Consider the following 21,388-nt stretch of genomic DNA (forward strand, 5'->3'; position numbering starts at 1 on the left):
TAAAGTATAGACACTGTTAAAAGTCTTATCACAAGATCAACTCCAGATGAAAAATATTTAAAAGAAAAAGGCCTCTGTGGTGTGCTGCTATGTGTTTAAGCTTTTCCCATGACTCTTCCTGAAATATTTCTGACCTTGTTTGTGGGGATAAAGGCGAACGGTCTTGTTTGGTCCCAGGAGGAGGAGGAAGGAGGAGGAAGGACGGAGGTCGAAAAGCTCCTCAGTGAATATTTAAGATTTCACGTCATCCCGGCCTCGGCCTGCTGAAGGGCCCAAAGCTCAGCTGGATCTTCTGCTGGAGGCTGTTTAAGTAATTAGAGGACATTACTCTGACTGACAGACCGCAGAAGAAGAAAGGGGGCTACGCCTCGCACAAGACCCTGCAGCTTCCACACTGTAGTTCATGCAGATTTCTTACAGGTCTCTAAGAATTCACATTCAACCTACTGCCAGTTCAAAATCTGAAGTTACTTTGAATAATGAGAACTATGAGTCACTCTTTGAGGTTTCTAACGAGGCAAATAAATGTTGGTTTCACATCCCTGTTTTAACATATCTGTCCTCTTTTTGTCTTGCTGCTCTTATTTTTCACTGTTATATCTCTACACCAGCATAATAGAAAGGAAAATGTATTAAATAGGTGCAATAGTCAAAAATAAAAACGGCATCATCTCATCAGAAACAGCCTCTGTTGACTGTTTTTAAATCTACTCACTGTGAATGGTTTACATGGGGACGATACTTTCAAAGAAAACTTGTTGACAGATACATCTGTGGTTCATTTTGTGGATTTTTTTTTTAATATACTTTGTTGCTCTTGTTGTTGAAAGCAGTACGCAACACCAAAAAAATCCTAAAAATCTATTGTATCAGGGTCGTGGATAAAACAGCACACACGGATACCCTTCAGTTTAAAAAGCAACACTACCAACTTTGTGCAAAGAAACAACATTAAGCGCAGGATGATTTGCAGAAATCACTGCTTTACTTTTCAGTGTAAGCCTTAAAAACAGATGTGTCATGTGTCATTTAAGTTACCAACCATATCTCTCTCTGGGAGTTCCTGTGTCGTTCGTTTCTCTGGATCGTTGGTGTTGAAGACCTGCTGCTGTGGACCCTCCTGACTCCGACTCCACCGACTATTAACGTCAGCCATGGGGAAGGTATAGAGCTGCTCAACTTCAAAACATTTTCATTTCCTCCTTTTTTTTCATTGTTTGATCAGTTTATTATCGGTCTTATTTGCTGCTTATACCTCACACACTTTATAATAATAATAATAAATTAGATTTATATAGCGCTTTTCTAAATACTCAAAGACGCTTTGACAGGAAACAACAAAAAACAAAGCAAAAACTAAGAGAACAATACATAGGGAAGATGATGAGAGTCAGTGGTTGTAGGCAGTGATGAAAAGGTGAGTTTTTAGGGATTTCTTGTAGGAAGTTTTGTAGGAACTTTGACCTTTATTACGGCTGATTTAAAAAATCAGAAACATTTAAGAATCTACTTCATGCCTGTATTGAAGGCTAGTTCATGAGAGAATATAAACACAACTCCAGTGGTTTACTTGTACTCTATCTGGCCTTCGACAGGGAGTTCAAACAACATCACAAGAAATGACAAAAACACAGCAGATAGGAAAAGCTCGATTTCCAGTAAAGGGCAGCAGCGTTGAAATCAAGCTGTTTACATGCTCTGAGAATCATTTAAAGCTGTCGCTGTTTCTTTTGTTGGGTGGCCAAGAAGTTGATTGAACACATGCTGGTTATCAACATCACAACAAGATCGTTCATTGCAATCAGTGAGCTTCCCAGAATCACTGCTGCGATCCACTTCTGGACATCTTTAATGAATCATGTGAAGAGTCAAACTCAAGAGCGTCTGGCAGCAAACCGGATTACATGTAACAATAAAACCACAATTTCTGTCTTATCTGGATAATAGAAGGCCAAAGGACACACAGTGCAGCAGTTATGTGTAACTTAATGAATCCTTTTGGCTCGTTACAGCTCTCCATTAAAGCTTCGCCTTGGTCGATTCTTTCCAGATAATTTCCCCAAAGTGACAGGAAATGAAACAAAGATTTGCTGTTAAGTGGAGAAACACACATTGGACATTCATGCCTCATTACTCACACACCCCGAAGTTAAATGTGTGGAATGTTTTCTGCTTCGAGAGTGTGAGTTTTTCCAGCCAGATCGCATTACGTAGTAGGCGATGTGGAGCGGTTTGAATGTGACTTGTGAGTGAGTCACGGCGGCTGACATGTAAGCTGGTCTCACTCACGGCCTGTAAAGTATCTGTGTGTCGGACGGCTGAGGTCAGACGTGGGGAGGAGATGAGGAAATGACATACCGCTGGGAGAAGAATGTGCAGTATGTCTCCAAACCTGTGTTAACGCTCAGCGCACTGTCATTACCTGTGAGTCAGCAACTCAGGTGAAGATGTGAACGGGACGGAGAAACGTTGACGTGATGTAAAGAGCGGGAAGGGACGGTGAATAAAAGCGCGTCTGTGTTCGAGCACAGAAGTAGAGAAAAGGATAAAAATACACATCTGTAACTCTGTGACTCTGTGAGGCTCTCCTTCGGCAATGGTTCATGCAAATTCTCCACCTATCCCATTTTCAAGCCTGGCCCAGATCCAGTAGATAATCCTGGATTTGCATTAGATCTCTGCCTCTTAAAAGGAAGTTTTTTCTTGCCACTGTAACTTTTGCTAAATGTTGCTACAATTCTACAATTCACTTAGCAGACGCTTTTATCCAAAGCGACGTACATCAGAGAGTAAGAACAACACAAGCAAGGATCTAGAAAAAAGGGAACAATGTCAGTAAGAGCAAACGACCAGCTTTGAGTCTGATTGGACACACAGGTGCTGACAGGAAGTGACCAGAGGCAAAGCACAACATTGAGGGCAGTTCTTGAGAGCTCTAATCAGTATAGAAACCATCTTATAAGTCGTCATTATCAAACAAAAACCATCGTCATTACCATCATCATCATCAATAATATGGAGACCATCATCATGAAGTTAGTAGGTATTCATGAAAGAGCTGGGTCTTTAGCTTTTTCTTAAAGGTACAGAGGGACTCTGCAGATCCAATGGAGTTTGGAAGTTCATTCCACCACCGGGGGGCGACAGAGTGCTAAGTGCTACACTCATGATGGATTAACGCTAAGTCTTTGTAACATAACAATGAGTAAGATCCTTTACCTGCTCTTTTGTAAAGTGTCTGAAGACAACGCTTGTTATGAATTTGCGCTATTCAAATAACGATTGATTTGATTAATTGAATGGATTTTACTTCTGAAGAATGTAGCCTCAAATTTTTCACAGTAAAGCTGCATGACAAGAAAGTGGATCCACAGATTCATCAGGATTCATCCACTGGAGACAAAACATGTCTTAACAAACAAGATTTAAGGAAATAATTGTTGAGACTTTTAGTCTTGACCAGTTTGGTGGACTCAGACATTGCCAACCAGTTAGTGACCAAGAACCTAGCCTTACCAAACAGGCTAATTGGGTAGCCTACATGCTACCAGTCTAGTGATTAATAACCAATACCCAATGCTAAATGCTACAAAAATTTAGCTTTACACACTACTTGGGCAGATGTAACTTCCAATCTTGTCAAAGCATGCTAGCAGTTGATAATGTTTAGCTATATGGTCAAAAACCAACGTTTGGACAATCGGGAATGCATAAGATTAAATGTTGAAAAATCTTGGGTTAGAGCAAAAAGAGGCTAAATCAACCTCACTGGAAATACCAAGGGAGAGGTTTTGGGATCACCAGTAATCCTTAGAGGTTATGACATTGCCAAAGTCTTTAGGATAAATTCCTCTGGAGACCATGAATTAAAGATATCAAAATTATAGTGCAATATACCTCCTTAGATATTGCAATATAACATCTGAACTACAGTGCTGCTGGACCAAACCAGTCACAAAGCTAACCGCGGGGCTGTAGCAACAGAGCAGTTAAAAAACAGTCATTTTGTCATTCTGACCAGAAGAAATGTGTCTCTGGGATGGATGCGGTGGTGGAGCAGCCTGAAACCGAGGCTTGCATTCCTGGGATGGACTTTTTTTCCAGGCAGTCTCTCCATCATCTTTGTTTGTCAGTCGCTCTGGATCCTCAGGATGCCTGTCTCCAGCCCCGACCTGGAGTGCTCTTTCAGGCTAGTTTTGACTAATTTGCTCGTCAAGTTTTTAGTTGCTCTGACCAAACTATTAAAAAGTGTTATTAATACAAAATAAGAATTGGGAAAGATAAAGCAGTGCCTCACTAAAACAGCCTTTAATGAATTTAGCAAAATCTGTTAGTTTACAACCAGCAACAAATTAGCTTAATTTAGCATATGATACCGTTAACTAGCCAAGCTTTCCAAATGAAAACAAAAGCAGTACCTTCAAGGCTAACGTTTCAGACAAACAGTAATGTGAAGAATGAAACTACTTCTGGTTTCACGGGATATTTTGACACTGTAGGCATACCATTTAGTTATTTTGAAAGATCTTGTTTAGCATCTCTTTTCAATCCATGTGGCAATCAAAGCTAACGGCCTGCTGGCTCTAGCTTCATACACTTTTTACAGATAGAAACGACAGTGGTAATGATCTTTATCCCAGTCAGCAAACTGGGAAATATCTCAAAGCAATGGCAGCATTAAAAAATTAAAGATATTGCTGATTTGTTGATTTTATTGGGAGCACAGTCATATTGTATAACAGGATAAGCTCAGAACCTGGTGTACCGACCTCTGAAAGAACGGTTTCTACACCAGTAGACTACACGTGTGCAACTCTTCTTCAACCTTATAAACTTACATGTAACTATAAACATATATCTTACCTTGTCTTTATTTAGATTTATTTTTCCTCATTGTCTATGTATTGAGTGTTCTCGTGCTAATAGGTAGATTTTTGTGCTGGTATGATTTTTAAAAAAAACATTACATTAAGCGATTTTGTATTCAGTGTTCTATTAAAGTCTATTATCAAAGTGTTCTTGTGTGTGTCCACTCATTGAAATTTGAAATTTTGACACACACGAGCTTATACATTACTTTTTAATTTAGAAAAAAAATAAAATTGTTGGAATTTTATAAAGAAAAAGACAATAAAGTATGAATACCAAGTGTGTAAACCCAAACTACAGATTCTCAAACCCTCTGGTGTATGTCAGTGAATATCATCATGAGCTTTACTTGAGTTGTGTTGCAGCGCCGCCTAGTGACCAGTTGTGATACTGCATGCTGACTACTTAGGCAAAGTGTTAAAAGCCGTGTGTTTGCGTTAGGAACATTATCCAAAACAACTTTTCCAAGTGTTTAAATCATCTACTAGTTAGAACAGCATGAAATGCCAAAGTTAATGTCTGATAAAAGCCAGGCAGCAACTGTGTAAATAGCATGCTGCTGTCATAAGTCCGTGCTTTGGGACGCCTGCTTATTTAAGGAACTGTTTTCATAGCACAAACTGAGCGCTGTCAGAAGAGAATGCCCTGGCTTTTGTCTATATACGTTAAGTAAACACTGATATCTGGGCTGTAAACTATTCCATATCATCATTTATATGAACCGTGTGTGTGGGAACTTTACCAAACACATGATCTGTTTTTAAAGTTTCAAAGGCATGCGTCTACATTTGATAAGACACTAGAAACAACAAAGAATTCAGGAAATAACTACGAGGAACAACTAACAGCATATTCAGACTATCTAGTGGTCCCTAAAAGGCTTCGATAAGGAGTTCAAAGCACCGCTGGTACCTCAGAGCTTTTAATAAATTACAAGAATATACTTCATGTTACCGGCATTTTTTTATTTTCTTGAAAAACAAACCATGTAATAAAAGAACACCAGGGTATTCGATGGGTTGTGTGAAGTTTAACAAAAAAAAAACATGACTTTCTTACAACGTGAAACATGGGAATCAACTACTTAATAAATACATTTTTTTTAACACTATACAAGCTGGTGTGTTACTGAAGGTGGGCCACATATCAGGCCTCAAGTAACATGCGACACCGTATTTCTACTTAATGGTAACAGGTCAAGAATCATTACCATGACCTGAAGGTAGGGGGGAGTGAAGGGGGGGGGGGTTGTTTCAAGCAATACACACAGTACAGGCTGAAATATGACAACTGAGAATTTAAAAAAAAACAAAAACATAAAAAGTTCACAAAGTCCAGAAATCTTGCGTTTGTCTGCAAGTATCCTCATGTGTGTCCAGTTACTCCACTCGTCTTTGTTAGGTCGAGTAATCCTGCAGGGGGACGATAAATATGTTAATCTGGTGCCAAAAACTTTCATCAGCATATATTTATAAAACATAGAAAACATCACCATTTAAATTTAAATAAAAAGCAGCTGTGTTAGCTTTTTCAAGTTTCTATAATGTGAGAATTAAATACATTTGTTTTAAATACAAGTCAGAGCAGGAAAGTAATTATCAGGATGAATCTCATTTTTTCTTTTTCAATTGTATGGACTAGAAGAGGTCAAAATGCTCCAGCAACACTTAGAAGATCAACTTTATTAACAATTTAGACCGACGCGTTTCGGCTCGTGGCCTTCATCAGGGTCATCAAGAAACAGATTAACAAACATAATTTAAATAGGGTGGGTACACAATTGAAGGAAAGGTAAATCAATTGTATGGACTAAAAGATGAATGTAAACAATAAAATTAATTTTAAAAGTCTAAAATGAAGCTCCAAGTTAAAGGAAGAATGTGTGACATTTTACACATAAATACACTAGAGATCAAGAATATCATCTGTAAATGTGTCTCTGAGATTCTTCCAGCTGTGTTGTTGTCAGCGCTGTGTTTACATCATGTTTACAAGACTCCTCCCCTTGCGTATAAAAGCTGTTTTAGTCAAGGACTAGAGAGAAGAATAATAACGTACTCACTGCTTATTTTGATGTCACATTCAGTGTCAACTTACATGCAATGTGAAGCTACAGGAAAACTAAAGTGTGCTAACATTAGCCTGCTAACACAACAGCAAAGGCCACAGGCAGTTGTGGCTCAAGTAAAAGACCTTCTTCTCTGCAGCTTGAGCTTAATGGTGCTTAATTTTGGTGCATTCCATTTGATAACTCCTTGGCGCAAACGGGAAAGGAGGGGGGTTAGAAATGCTAGTGCTCAAGGGCGATAACTACTGGATCAAAACGTCAAACATTCTTCTTTTATTTTTTACATTATATTCTATTTTACTGTATATATGTGTATTAGCAATTTGAGTGTTATTGCATGGCCTTGCGGAACAGCCCTTACATTTCACTGCACATCTGTATGAGCATGTGACAAATAAAAATCTTGAATCTTTTAAGTCTTTAAAAAAAAAAAAAAAAATTGACTTACAGCTCGTGGTTTCTTGTTCACCTTCATGTCAAATCTGCAACAAAGTAAAGAAGGGCTGCATTAGACAGGATCAGATCATAACCTGGTTCGATGGGACTAAAGGTGAAAGCCAAACCACTACTGTGTCATGAAAAGCCTCACAGACAAGCCCAGAACAAGAACGCTGAATGAACATGTGTTTGTTCTTGTTTGTGCACAGATCTGTAGCAGGCCCAGCATCAGACAGGATCAGCAATTATTACTTGATTGCTGGAATTTTTGGGGACACACGTTTGAAATGAATCTGGGGTAAGAAAGATATGAAGATACCCCAGCAGCAAGCAAGACTATCTAATGGAGTTCAGAGTGCAGGATGCTGATATGCATTCACATGTAAAGATTGAGGTGTCGGACATGCAGTTTGTCTGAATAACTAGCAGGCTTCAACTCAAACTATTTCAACAGAAGCAAGACTGAAAGCAGGGCGAAAGGTGGAAAAGTTGAGGATGGGCTTAACAAGCAGACAGGATGTAAACACAGCAGGAGCAGGAAGTAAAATACAGACTTACTCAAAGTCATAATCAAACATGGCAGAAGGACTGAGGGAGGAAAGGGGGGGGGGAGGCAGCATTAGGGGGGAGGAAGAAAGCAGCAGCTGTTAGTTCACCGACCTGAGTCTAAAGCCCTACGTCTACATGATACTGCAGTCCAGATGTTACAGAGTGAGAGAAGCACTCTGACGCTGTTAGCTAGTTGGAGTACCTGCTGTGTTAATATGTGGTTAGCTTCAGGCTTAAGGAAAAAAAATAGATTGACATTTAATATGGAGGAAAACAAAGACAGAAATACTGAAAAGCAAGAAACCATACTTTCTTTACATCGTGAAGTGTAAATAAATTTAAATCAGGTTAAAGACGCATCACGGTAAACGATTACTCGTTAGGTATTGACAAATTAGTCACAATAAAAATGAGCATTCAACCGTTTCTAGTCAAAATAACCTTTAGCTAGGAGTTTCAAAACTCCTCAACTGTTGCATGTTATACTATTAACTGACAAATTCCACATCCTCCATGCAGCCATGAGCAGCTGTACACACATCACATGAGAACTACAAGACGGAGCAAACAACTTGTTTTGTCTTTCTGATGTTTCTTTGTAGTTCTTTTGGTGCCTGTTTTGCTGTAATGTTGATAAAGTTTTGAAAAGTACGATCGTACGTCTGTGTATTTTGAAATTGACCGGACGCTCTGTGTGTTTCCTTGCGTGACTTCCTGCCCGGGTTGTTCTATTCTGTCCAGCTTGACGCGTGCTTGCAGAGTGCTAAGCCCAAAATAGACTACAGAGCGCACGCCGGAGACGGGCCGTGGCGCTCGCTGTGGAAACAGGAGTATGTGGAAATTGGCAGTAACACATAATGTTTCCTATGAAGGAGTTGAATGCTTGTTAGCTTTTCTCTAACAGTAACTAATGGGTTACCAAATATAACCTGCTTTATCCTGGTAACCATGGTTTCCGACGGGATTATAAACACGCTGATCAGCTATGACCCAAACTTAGATTCTTTATCAAGAAATCCTGAAACTGGATGTCCAATCACAGCACAAGAACAGAAAAAGAAGCACACATTAAACATTGTGCTGACACAATGGGTCATGTACTCCGACCGTGTACCTGTGTCTGTTTTTGTTCTTCCTCTTCTTGTGACTCCCGTGGTGGCTGCCTGAGGATGAAGACGAGGCAGCTTTCTGGGGCTTTAGGTCCTGCAATGTCGAGTCCACATCTTCCGTGTCCTCCTGGCTCGGCTCGTTCTCTTGGTTCTGGAGGTCCGGAGAAGCGTCGCTTTCTGTGCCGCTGCCTGCCTCACCTGAACGGGATTAAAACGATTAAAAGACCACGACGAAGACCTATGCATGAGGAAGCTTTTTCCTCTCCTGCTTGTTGTGATAAAGTCACTAAAAACAACTCACGTTTTTCATTCATGTGATCTGGGATCCCACCGAGTGCACAGACTGCCTGTAAAACAAAACAGAGAGTCCAGTTACATAGAAGTTCTTCAGTTCTCCTGGTAAAAATGAGCAACAGATATGGAGTGTGGAAATGTCCACAGAGAAAGAAACTTACTGCAACGGATGTGACGGACGACTTGCTGAATAAACGCTCTGCTTCCTTGAATTTCCTATTTCTTCTGTCAGTCTTACTGTTGGAGTTTCTGTCAAAAGTAAAAACACCGTAAGATCAAGTGGATTGACAGACAGTTCTTGACTTGCCAAAGTTCAATGGATCTTTAACACTTATAACAGCTATAAATAAGTTGAGTTTCTGAATAAGAAATAAAAAGGGTTTATTCATGTGTTTGTACTTTTAATTCAAGATGATTGTGGCTCTCTTGATAGCGGTTCAACAGTTTCCCTGTCTTTTCCTCCTCTTCTTCTTCTTTTTCTCTTCTATATACTTGAAAACAGAACCAGCTCAGAAAGCCTGAGTGTAATATACATGGTACTTACTTTTGGTTGGTGAGGTATCTGTCCCATCCTCTGATGATGTTGCCATACATCTGGGTATCTTCTAGGTAGCTGCCTTCAAATGCATATATTTGTCTTTCCAAGTTCACCAGTGTTTCCTATGATACAGCAGAGACTAGAATTAGATGTGACTTTGAAAAGGGACAGTGCACGGTAAGTAAACAGATAGGTAAACATGCTCGTCAGACTCTCTGTGTTTTTTTTTGTTAGTGGGAAGATTTTTGTACAATCAGTGACTTGATTTAAAAAAATAAAAACTTTGTTACTTACCAGTTAATAATTCTATTAATTAAGGTTTTGATTGATATTGTACTTTGATTCCATACTTTTCTAATGTTTTATATTTGTGGAAACAACGATTTTTGGTTTTAGGTTGTGTGTTTATTTTTGTTAATAGTGTGAGGGATTTTGAATAATCATTATTTAACTTTGATTTGATTACTTGCTTGTATTTCGCTTTATTACTTCAGGTTTGTGCCACTTTAGTTTGTTGTTTGGTTGGTATGTTATTATGCATATCATGCATGTGAGAATGTACACAAGGGAGGAAAGGGGGTGTTTACAGTTTTTTCCAATTGCTAACACACTAAAATGACATGCATAGCACAATTATTTAAACTGACACACAGAGAGCAAAACCTCTTCTCAAGTCTCCAAAAGTCTAAACACATTTTCTGCTTTACGCACATTTTGCAATTCAAAACGGCACTTTTTAAATGCACTGAACACGGTTCTCTGCATAAGACACAACAATCTGACATAAAGTCACACGTTTGCCATTTCAAAACACTGCCATTCAAAATTACACTACATGAGCTAATTGGCCAATATATGTGCCACCTGGCCAAACACCTCAATGGTTAATTGTTATCACTTCAATCAGGAAGTAAGCACTATGAAAAGACCACAAGTGAGTACTTTTTTTTTTTACAACAACAATGGAAGAGGTTGCAGAGAGAGGAAGAGGAAGAGGGATTGTGAGAATGAGAGGGGGAGGAAGAGTGAGAGGTAGGGGTAGAGCTGGTAGAGGAAGAGTGAGAGGTAGGGGTAGAGATGGTAGAGGAAGAGTGAGAGGTAGGGGTAGAGATGGTAGAGGAAGAGTGAGAGGTAGGGGTAGAGATGGTAGAGGAAGAGTGAGAGGTAGGGGTAGAGCTGGTAGAGGAGTTCATGGCCAAAGACGACAACAACTTTCAAATGAAATCAGAGCAACCTTAGTTGATCATGTCATCAACCATGGGCTGACAGTGCGAGAGGCTGGACAGAGAGGGCAGCCCTGTATATGTAGCACTGACTTGTTTGGTGAAAAATAAAAAAATAAATGTTTCAACAGCATGTGTGTGTATCTGCAAATATTTCTGTGCATGTGAACAATCTGAAGAATTTTCTAAAATTCGAACTATGTTAGTATTATGACAAAGCATACTAAAGATGAGAGTGCTTTTCATTATGCCCGACAGTGTGTGGTTGGTTAGACAAAAATCTGGTAATATGAATGAAGTGTGTGCCATTTGGTGCAAAAGTTTGATTTTGATAATGCTATATGTAGTTTTGGTTGCAGTGCTTCATTTTGCAGGATACATGAGGTATTTTGCAGTTTGTGGTTTTGTGAATTGTGTTAAGTATTTTGATAAAACCAGCCTAGTTTGCAAAATTGTGTTTTAGCAATTGGAAAAAACTGTAATATTTAACTCTGACTGGACTTGACAACTTGAGGAATGAGGGAGAATGGCTCCTGGAGGTGGCAGTAATGCAACAATGTGGATAGACGCAGCCGTAAAACACCAAAGAAGAAGGAAAAAGGGCAAGCTGGCAAATCTGCTAAGATATCGCGAGAACTCAGCCGAGCCGAGCGGCGGCTAAACTGTAGCTTTTGCAGTTTGAGTGTTGATGTGCCCGCCAATTTAACACAAGCTAACGTAATCAAAAGATAGCACAATCGAGAGGTTAATGTACTTTAATATAAACATTTACGCGCATAGTCCGCCTTAAATAACCACTAAACGCGAAAAACGTTACCCCTCTACACCTCTGTCCTAATGCTAACTAGTTAGCAAATTTGCAGAAGCAAACCGGGCGATGCTATGGTTAGCTTAGCATCTTAGCATCAAGTGAGGCCTTATCTAGCAAACGTTGAGGTTTTTATTTATAGCTCGCTGTGATTCAAAACGGAGTCAAAGGGCGAACATGCGGGAAACATATTTCTTACTGCTAGTTCTTGTTTCCTCTTCACCAGTTCGGCGAGTTCCCGGCGGGTGTCCGGGATCTGTGGCGGCGTCGCCTTCGCGTGCATCGCCATGATGGATCGAGCTGTCTGGAAACAAAACAAGAGCGGTGTTTGCCAGATCTCGCGAGAGATACGAGCAACCAGCTGTCTTGGAAACAAAAACAAGAGCAAGTGTTGCCAGATCTCGCGAGAGAAACCAATCAACCAGCTCTATGGAAACAAAACAAGAGAGAAGGCGGATAGTTGTAAAAAGAAGAAACGCCCGATGTGCGGCCTATCTGCCGGGAGGTGGCGCTAAAAGACCGCAAACCCACAGACTGTTCAAATATATAGTCGCAAAACGGACGTTAGCTCGAATCACACGTCGTTTTTTGGTCGCCATAGCAACAGTATATGTGGTCGCTATGGCGCCTGAAGTTAATGTTCAGGTGCCATAGCAACAGTATCTGTGAGGCTTCAAACTTGAACACTAACTTTCCACCTGATTTCGGACTGAACCATTTAATACAAGTAAGTTTTAAGTCACATAAATGTATTTTAACAGTCATGACATAACTTTTCTCTAATATCGAGATTTTTAAACGCAGTCTTAAAAGTCATTTATTCAGTCTGGCTTTTATATAGTGTTTTATATCAATTCAAATCTTAACATTACTGTATTGTCTTTTTTATCCTACAACAATTTTAAATATTTTCCTCTTATGTATTTATTTTAATATCTTGTTGCTTTTATGTGTCGTATTTTCTTTTCTTTTCTTTTTATACATATTTTTTTAATTCTTATTGGTGTGCATTAGTCTCTCAGTGATTCTTAACAAGCTGATTAGGAGGGCTGGCTCTGTGCTGGCTCTGTGCTGTGGAGCCCCTGGAGGTGGTGATGGGGAGAAGGATGATACAGAAACTGTTGAACATTATGGACAATAACATGCATCCCTTACACAATCTTGTGTGTAAACAAAAGAGTGTTTTTAGTAGGAGGCTACGGCAGCTAAGTTGCAAAAAGGACAGATTTAAAAATACTTTTTTACCTACTGCAATTGCACTTTATAACGACTCCCCTTTAAGTAAGGACAGAAGACATTTAAACTTTTGAACTTTAGCCTGAGCTGCATATATCAAACTGTATTTTGCACCTGTATATTTGCACACTTGACTGCTTTTTTATCATAATTCTTTATTTATCTATCATACTATGCACTGGCAGAGCTAGTATTTTGTACTGTTATCTATGAGTAACAGCTACTTATGCACATGGACCATCCATACCACTTTTTTATCCTGGCGATGTATTGTGGGCTCATGTTTTTTGTATGGGTGGGATATGTATGAATATATGTGTTGTGTTGTGTGTTTGTATGTATGCTGGCTGCTGGAACATCTACATTTCCCTGCTGGGATGAATAAAGTATATCTTATCTTATCTTATCTTATTTTATCAATGATTTTATAAACTACTTTTTGTCAACAACTTTTCTGCACTCTTGTTAAGCACTTTGAACTGCAATTTAATTTGTCTGAAAGGTGCTGTATAAATAAAGTTTAATTGATTGATTGATTTATCTTCAAGCAGATAAAATGTCGACTTGCACCGTTTCATCTTCAGTTCCTGCAAAACACCAACGAGTGGTGATAATAAATCCAGAAAAGAAGGGGTTTTCATCTCAAGCTAAGAGGTTTCATCCTCAAGCTACCCTGGTAGGGATTTCAAAACCCTTCAATTATAGGCTATATTTTGCAGTTTTTAAAACTAAACTATAACACACAACAAAGACTTGATGATGATGTGTTTTTTGTTTCAGACTGAAAATCCAGGACCGTGCAGCTATGATTGTGTCTCCAGCGCTGTACTCTCAAGTCCTTCTTTCTCAATCAAAGGCACCACAGGCTTTGTGGTATCCAAGGTCAGGTCCTTTAAGTCTGTCAATAATAATATCATATGATTGTGAATCAAGAGCAGGTGAATTAATAGAAATAGAAAGCCTTTGTTGTCCGGCTGTGTCTCAGTTGGTAGAGTCGGTTGTCTGTCAACTGGAAGATCAGGGGTTCGATCCCCAGCTCCTGCAGCAACATGCCTGATGTGTCCTTGGGCAAGATACTTAACCACAAATTGCTCTTGCTGCTTCAGCGGCGCCATATTTAATTTTTTTTTTTTGTAATTTTTATTTCATTCAAACAAACAATAAAATTAAGAAAGACAGACAAACTTTTGAATGAAAAGGAGCAGAAAGAAGACTAATCTTATAATATCTGCCCCTCTTTCACAAAACATTAATTAAAACAAAACAAAACACTTCATTCAAAAACAATTTAAATTAAATTAAATTCGCTGCAGGCAAACACAGCCACTGGCAGCCCCATTGTAGGTCCTCCTTGAACAATTCATTATATACTGTACAAAGCATATCACAATACATTTTTGTTACAGTATCACGAAACAAAAAAGTATCTCACTGACATATTTCCACATATTTATTCAACAAACTGGCTTTAATTTTTCTTTTAAATATCATGTTTGAATGAGTATGAATGGGATTAGTTAGGATTAGTTACTTCTGATGGAAACTTTACATAGCAGCCTCTGCCATCCATTTAGTCCATTTACAACGTAATTAGAAAAGCTCCACCTTAAGCAATCAACTTGCTTTAATAATGTATAATGCATATGCATATAAGAAAAGTAACTTTCCATAAGTTCAAATAAGGTATGCAATATATCGCAACTTTCAAAGGTGACAAGTTTGCTGCTTTCTTTTGACATGCATCAAATCAATAAGAGTCTTTTCCATAAAATCTTACTGATATCATGAGTTTGATATTTTTACTTTATGGTAAAATCTCTTCCAAACTATTGAATGAACTGTAATACAGTGTGGTTCTCACATGTACGGTATGTTCCACGGTATGTGCCCAGTTGGGGTGGTTAAACATCATACCTGCTAAACCACAGCATGCTAGTGTTAGCAATTAGCTCAGAGCGTCTGTGTTCTGCAGTACATCCTGTTACAGATACACAGAGCCAAACATGTTTGTAGACTTGTACCCTTGCTTTTTGGACATTTAAAAAACAAAACACACAGACATTATACAAATCATATTTTGGTTGTTGTGATGGCCTTGAGGCTGAGTTTGGTTTTGGTTGATTGACTGAAATTGGACTTGGTTGTATTTCTCTCCAAAAGGCTGCCAGACCTTCCAGCTTCCCAGTGAAAGGCTCCCCAGGACCGAGTGCATACAACCTGCAGGACTCCTTTGTAAAAAAGAAGGACTTCAACACAGGAGTCTCCAGAGTGTTCAGGCTGCCTGTGGCTGTGAAGGTGGAGGGTCCAAAGCACCTGACTCCAGCACCGAATCAATATGATGTATGTATGCTCTCTGCTGTTAATGTCAGTGTTGTGTGTCCTGGAGTTAATTTTCAGCTTTTTCTTTCTTCTTGTATGGACAGGTCAGTTGTTGTAGTAGAGAGAGATTCTCCTCGGCAGTCGGTACATCAGCTTTCCTGTCAAAAACTAGACGCACCACTTTTGACCCAAACAATAATGCGCCATCGCCATGTAACTACCTCGCCTTCTCTTATTTCTCTATTTAAAGACACGCATAATCTCATGTTGTTGTGTTTTTGTTTAAATCTTTTAAAGTCACATTTTAATCTCTCATATATTTAATCTTACGTTGTACATTTGAGCAGGTCAGTATGACGTGAACACCAGCGTAATCCAGCTCAGCCCCAAGGCTGTGTCGTCCCCCTTCAGATCCAAAACCCAGAGAATACCTGCTCCAGCGGCAAAGTGTGGACCCGGCCCAGGAGCCTACAGTCCCCATAAGACCCCTGCGCCAGTAAAGAGGACCTTCCTGCCGTGAGTAAACACACAACATTCATAAGTTTATTTTTTATCTTCATAACCGATTTCCTCTCTGAGGCCTTAACGTGTACATTCTGTAAACTGTGTTTTAAGGAGGGGACATTGTTTAGCTATAGCAGCTCCTCCTCTGATTGTCCCTAAGGACCCTCATCCACCCGGCCCGGGGCACTATGACATAAATGACTGCAAATTCCTGTCCAAGTTTCCAAAGCTCACGGCTGCATTTGCATCTGGAACTGAAAGAAAACTCCAAAACTTAAAGGTCAACACGACACCGGGACCAGGTAATGCCTGAAAACACTACATGTAACATCAATACTTTAATCATACATGGAAGAGGACATATTGGTGTGGTTGGTATGTTCTTCTTTCTGTGAATAACTTGACACAGGTGATGTTGCCTCTCCAAAACTCAGAGGTTGTATCTCAGAGAAAAGGTTTCTTTCCTGATGATATATATATGTTTGATGCATTTTAAGCATATTTGCAGATAAGGCGGAGATACAGCCTCTGCAGGGACGGGGGCGTTTGTGATTTGGAAAAACCCACACATTTCCCACCCCAGTCTGCTCATTGTATTCAAATTGATTAAATGATGAATACATAATTTGGGGATTAGATTTGGTGGTTTGCAGTACATTAGCATCCTTACCCCCAGGAGCTGTTTAAATTCAGTGAGGCAAGTGCAAAAAAAAATGCTGACTTGAGGATATGTAAATGAGGCAGGAACAGGAAAAGTAGGTGCGCATGAAAATTTAATGGCAGCATTTTCATCGTACAGTAAGTCCTGAAATCTGCAGGGGGAGTCTCCTCTTTTATCCCACCGGCTCCTCTTGTCAGATCTCTGATTATCCACATGTCAGTGTTCTCTCGTTCCTTTTGGGTAATATGAGGTCTCCTACTTATCCGTTACTTGTTGTGTTGTTCTCATACTGCTAACCAAGAATCTTTTATTTCCTCATGCTTGTGTAAAGCGTATGACGTCAGGGAGGAAAGACAATGTCAGTGTTGCTTTTTTTTCTTTGTTGCGATGCTTTGTGAATAGCTTACATTTCAGTGTTCAACATTTGACCCCTATAGAGTCTGACTAGTGGTCTCATGGTCTACTTAGAGCACAGTTGTGTTGTTGGACTTCCCCTTGTGTTATTCATTGGTTATTAGGATATGAGTATCCTTAAATTTGCTGTTTATTACACAACAAACATTTGGATTTCCCTGATCAGCTGAATAATTATTTTTTAAATGAGCAAACACATTTGAACCCCTCAGAAATGTAAAGAAATGTTTTAGCACCTTGACCTTTCTTGGCCGACCTTTTACATTACATGTGTCTTGTTCAAAATCAATCTGAACTTGAACTATTGTCATTCAATGGTTCTCTATTTCACAATGACTCTATTCTAAAAGAGGAAAGGTGAAACACAAATGTAACTAAAGCCAAACGGTGGTGACGATTCAGAGGGTTGATTAGTATCACGTTAATTAACTTTTTGGCCTGGGGCTGAATGGGAGAATTCCCCACCGACACAAAGCTGTGACACATTTAAACAGGGGAATTCCCCTGACTGTTTGGATATTATCAAGAGGGCAAAGCTCCTGCTCATGGATCATATATCTCTGTCTGTTGTCGGCTGCAGCAGAGGAGAAAAGAAACCCCTCCCCTGCAACTTGTCCCTGTCCTGTAATATACAATCCAACTTCATTTTAAATTAAGTCATAAAGTCATGTAGTCAATATATGACTATTTTTAATTTGATTAGCTCAGAGTGTTTGTTTATTAGACATGACTTTCTCTAACAATCTGAGAAACACCTTGTTGCCTGAGTTGTTGTTAACATTAGAATGAATATATATTTTAGGTAAGTGTTTCAGTTGCTTCTGAAAATGATGAAGTTGAACTTTCTCTTCATCTTTCCAGGTTTCTATGACCCTCAGTTTTGTTCAAAGCAGTCCTTCATCTTCAGCGACTCCAAAGTCTGGCTCCCCGTGTGAAGCTTTCAAGGAAGAAGCAAACTGCAGATATGTACCCTGTACACACACATGAACCGTCAGTATCTGTGTCAAAATGCCTCAAAGCACGGTATGTGTCTCTGTTTGTCTTGAGAAAAGAATTCAATTAAATGTTCGCAAGCATTATTTTTTTTTTTATATGAACACGTAGGCAAATAAGGAATACCTTTGAGATAACTTGGAAGTCATTTTTGATAGGTGGAGTACTTGAAAAGCCTTTTGTTTTATCCTCACCCCGGTGTCCTGGTGCTCTAATGTGAGGATGATAAAGCACAAAGTGTTGGTGCAGTCGCTAACAGCTGCTGGTGCAGTCAGTGGTCAGCCACACTAACAGCTGAGAGCTTGAGCCGACACCACTGTGCCAACTGCTGCAGGGCAGGCGGAGGGGTGGAGTGTGACTGTATGTGAGCAATGTGACTGACTGGTCATGGGGCAGGGATGGTGTTCAACACGAAAGACAAATGGACACATCAGTCTCTCCCTTCATCCAATGTTATGTAGACGGAAACATCACTTTTTCTGATCCGTCGTCTGAGCAGTTTTTCAGGAAAAGTGTGACATTTACAATTACAGAATTATTCATTGAGGCTTTAATCAATATTTTTTAGAACAACGTGTATCAAATGATTTATGGGGGTGGGTTGTTGTGAACTGAGATAGTTAACCATCTAAAAACATCCAGCTTTACAGAGCTCAAAGTCCCTATAAAATGAAAAACACATTTTTCTGGTTTGAATCTACCATTCTTGTATTAAATGTTTATCTGCCAATTATATTTAAATAAAGCACAATCTGAGTATTTTTTACATTTATAACTGAATTTTCTCTTCCTGTAAAATGTTTCAAATGTCTGATGACTCATCCTGCACTAAGGGGCGTTTACCAATTTACGACTGATTAAAAAGCTTTGTCGAAGCTAACGATCCAATCAAATTCATCCTAACGTTATGTCCCGCCCTCTATCTTCTCAATCTATCTCGTTATAGTTGGAAATACATCACAACACGACTATTAGATAGTCTCGAAGTTCTGTGACATAGGTCATTGTGCAGCTCAGCCACATGTCACTTTATTGTCTCTGTGTATTCATAAGACTGTTTTCAAGTTTAACAGGCAGCTAATATTAGAGAGAAACCTCTAAATGTCCACTGTACTAAACCTGTTCAGCACCAAATGTCAGACAGAAGACAAAGTGAAAGACTGTCAGGTGAGTAAAAGGACAGATAGTTTCCTAAAGAGTCGATGGAGACAGAAAAGAAGAGGAAAAAAAGTAATTTTTGGACAAATTTAGGACTTAGCACGACTCCAATAGAAAGAAAGAAATGTAAATGTTGTGTACATAACTGGTTTAACTGTCCTTAAGTAGTCAAAAAAAGTTAAAGAAGCTTAAAAATATTAAACTCTTACTAAGTGAGGCATAGGTGAAATATTTGGGGAAATAATTCAAAAACAACAAATCAACTTCAAATCTCTGAAAGCTAACTTTTTTTTTACTGTATCAAAACCACAGAGTTTAAAATATGGATGTCGTATTAGTGAAGTAACTAAGTGGTTTCTTAAGAAGACCTTTGAAGCCTAACGATGGCTTAGCAACAAGCTAGCTTAGCAACACATCTAGTGGTGCATATGTATGAATAACTCTTATGCTAAATAAAGTCAAAACAGATGAGTTATAATCAAATTCACACCTTGTACAGTGTGTATTAATAAAGAAATGTAAACATGTTTCTTTCTGTTGTTGGGACCTAATGGGGATTCACTGGCTGTTGTAGCTAGCTTCAAGTGGACATTCGAGGAACTGCATTTTTTTTGCATTTACTTCATTTATCAACAGCTGAGGTTTTTGATATCTGAGGCTACACTCCATACAACAACAGAAGATTAAAAACAGGACACAAAACATTTTTACCTTGCAATTTCAAAACAGCTAACTATATGGTAATTGTTACACTTGAGTTTTTGTAAGGATTGAAGTTACAGTATAACCTTTATAGAAAGGTTATACTGGGAAACAGGTGCTGCTGGGGGGCTTTTGTAACCTCTAGACATCAAGGTTAGCTGTTTTTCCATTACACACGTTTTTATGCTAAGCTATGCAGAACCATCCATCTGCAAAAACGCCCACCAAACCATCTGCTTGCTGTCGACTCAAACCCACCTTACAGACTGAAGTGTGGCATCAATCTTGCCCAAAAGAGGATCAACATGTTTCCTAACAATGTCAGACTTTTGCTTTAAGACTTTAGCGAGCTGATTTTGAAACATCGACGTGGCATTGTCTGTTCACTGGATGCAGCTGTTGGATGCATGGAAATGAATACCAGGGACTGGGAGCGATATCTGCTCTCTGGTAATGATAGAATAAAACATGGACACGGTGCCAAAGACATGTTATTTATATCTCCGGCGTTTTTTCCACAAAGGATGCGATCCAGTTTAGACCACAGTGTCATCTGCGCGAAGGGAAATCAATTGGAAATATTTCCCCAGCTCTCCTCTTGATAACCACACCAACTGCAGACATGCTGCACTCCCACACTGCTTCAGCAGCTGTGGTTAAATCCAGACTGTGACTTCATTCAGCACTGAGCTCTCCAAATATGTGTACTTGCCCTGTAAAAACCCAAACCATTGTGCACTCCAGGGGTTTTACAATGAAAAAGAGTGTTTTATAACTCCTTTTCTGCAGACAGAAATGTGCTCAGGGGAGGGTCCAGACGGAGGGTTTTTAAGTATAACTGCAGGCATGTTGGGTTAGAGTCTTTTTGTAGTGTTTTTGTGGTAGAGTTTGTAGGAGGGGCAATTAACTGCATGCCTCTGTGGGTTTCTGGGAGGATCTCTGCTGCACCTCCCCAATTTTTTTTAACTCAGGTGCAGGCGAGTACAGACAAGCACTCGCTCGAAGAAAGTCTCATGGAGAAAGCTTTGTGGGGAAGGAAAGGTTCAAAGATGTATGCAGGTTGAATCAGTGTCTCGTTGATATTTGCTGAAAAACCTTAGATCCAAGAATTGAAGTGCTCCAACCAGGTATAATAAGGTGTGATTATGGCTCTAAAATATTACAGCAAAGTCCGAGAGGATGTAGTTAAACTCATTTATCCTGGTAGAGGGATTTCTCCTGCATCAGAGTGAAGATCTCATCATGTTAACTTTTGTTTTAATTGGTAATACATCAGTGGACTGCAGGCATATGTTTAGGACATATTCCATATATATTCAATAAATCGTTATAGTATATAATTAATATATACCATGTTTAGTTTTTATCCATAACAGGAGCATAGATTTAGTTGTGACAGAGTAGGTCAGGTCAGTCTACCAAGGGTGAAACCTCTGAGGATACAATAGATGGATTCCCTTGGCATTCATGGTCCCAGGATGCTGAAAACTATAGATTCCTAATCT

General features: G+C 39.3%; 2 protein-coding genes across 3 annotated transcripts; one reads left to right on the top strand and one right to left on the bottom strand.

Annotated features, from left to right (window-relative positions):
* Window positions 1-5,813: 5,813 nt before the first annotated feature.
* On the bottom strand, window positions 5,814-12,245 carry meaf6 (MYST/Esa1-associated factor 6). Of its 2 annotated transcripts, XM_061059787.1 has the most exons (8): window positions 12,096-12,245; window positions 9,872-9,987; window positions 9,489-9,576; window positions 9,335-9,380; window positions 9,039-9,231; window positions 7,934-7,963; window positions 7,386-7,419; window positions 5,814-6,281 (listed from the first exon to the last, which is right to left on the bottom strand). In XM_061059787.1, exons 1-8 carry the CDS (start codon window positions 12,183-12,185, stop codon window positions 6,267-6,269), a joined length of 612 nt encoding a protein of 203 aa, XP_060915770.1. In that variant the 5' UTR covers window positions 12,186-12,245; the 3' UTR covers window positions 5,814-6,266. The 2 variants fall into 2 exon arrangements, with proteins under 2 accessions (XP_060915770.1, XP_060915771.1); XM_061059788.1 differs by lacking the exon at window positions 7,934-7,963.
* A 250-nt stretch (window positions 12,246-12,495) lies between these two features.
* Window positions 12,496-18,159, top strand: stpg1 (sperm-tail PG-rich repeat containing 1). The gene is made up of 8 exons (XM_061059786.1): window positions 12,496-12,623; window positions 13,681-13,808; window positions 13,913-14,014; window positions 15,293-15,472; window positions 15,556-15,664; window positions 15,799-15,967; window positions 16,067-16,257; window positions 17,892-18,159. Exons 2-8 carry the CDS (start codon window positions 13,689-13,691, stop codon window positions 17,963-17,965), a joined length of 945 nt encoding a protein of 314 aa, XP_060915769.1. The 5' UTR covers window positions 12,496-12,623; window positions 13,681-13,688; the 3' UTR covers window positions 17,966-18,159.
* The last annotated feature ends 3,229 nt before the right edge of the window (window positions 18,160-21,388 follow it).

Source organism: Labrus mixtus, chromosome 16, assembly GCF_963584025.1.
Source record: "Labrus mixtus chromosome 16, fLabMix1.1, whole genome shotgun sequence".
NCBI lineage: Eukaryota > Metazoa > Chordata > Actinopteri > Labriformes > Labridae > Labrus > Labrus mixtus.

What these genes read in the sequence shown, in the direction of transcription:
- stpg1 (XM_061059786.1), top strand. Translation starts at nt 13,689, where the DNA reads ATGTCGACTTGCACCGTTTCATCTTCAGTTCCTGCAAAACACCAACGA. An exon ending in CAATAATGCGCCATCGCCAT is followed by an intron (nt 15,665 to 15,798) that starts GTAACTACCTCG and finishes ACATTTGAGCAG; the next exon opens with GTCAGTATGACGTGAACACC. An exon ending in CAACACGACACCGGGACCAG is followed by an intron (nt 16,258 to 17,891) that starts GTAATGCCTGAA and finishes TCATCTTTCCAG; the next exon opens with GTTTCTATGACCCTCAGTTT.
- meaf6 (XM_061059787.1), bottom strand. Translation starts at nt 12,185, where the DNA reads ATGGCGATGCACGCGAAGGCGACGCCGCCACAGATCCCGGACACCCGC. An exon ending in AGAGGAAACAAGAACTAGCA is followed by an intron (nt 9,988 to 12,095) that starts GTAAGAAATATG and finishes GCTGTATCATAG; the next exon opens with GAAACACTGGTGAACTTGGA. An exon ending in CGTCCGTCACATCCGTTGCA is followed by an intron (nt 9,381 to 9,488) that starts GTAAGTTTCTTT and finishes TTTGTTTTACAG; the next exon opens with GCAGTCTGTGCACTCGGTGG.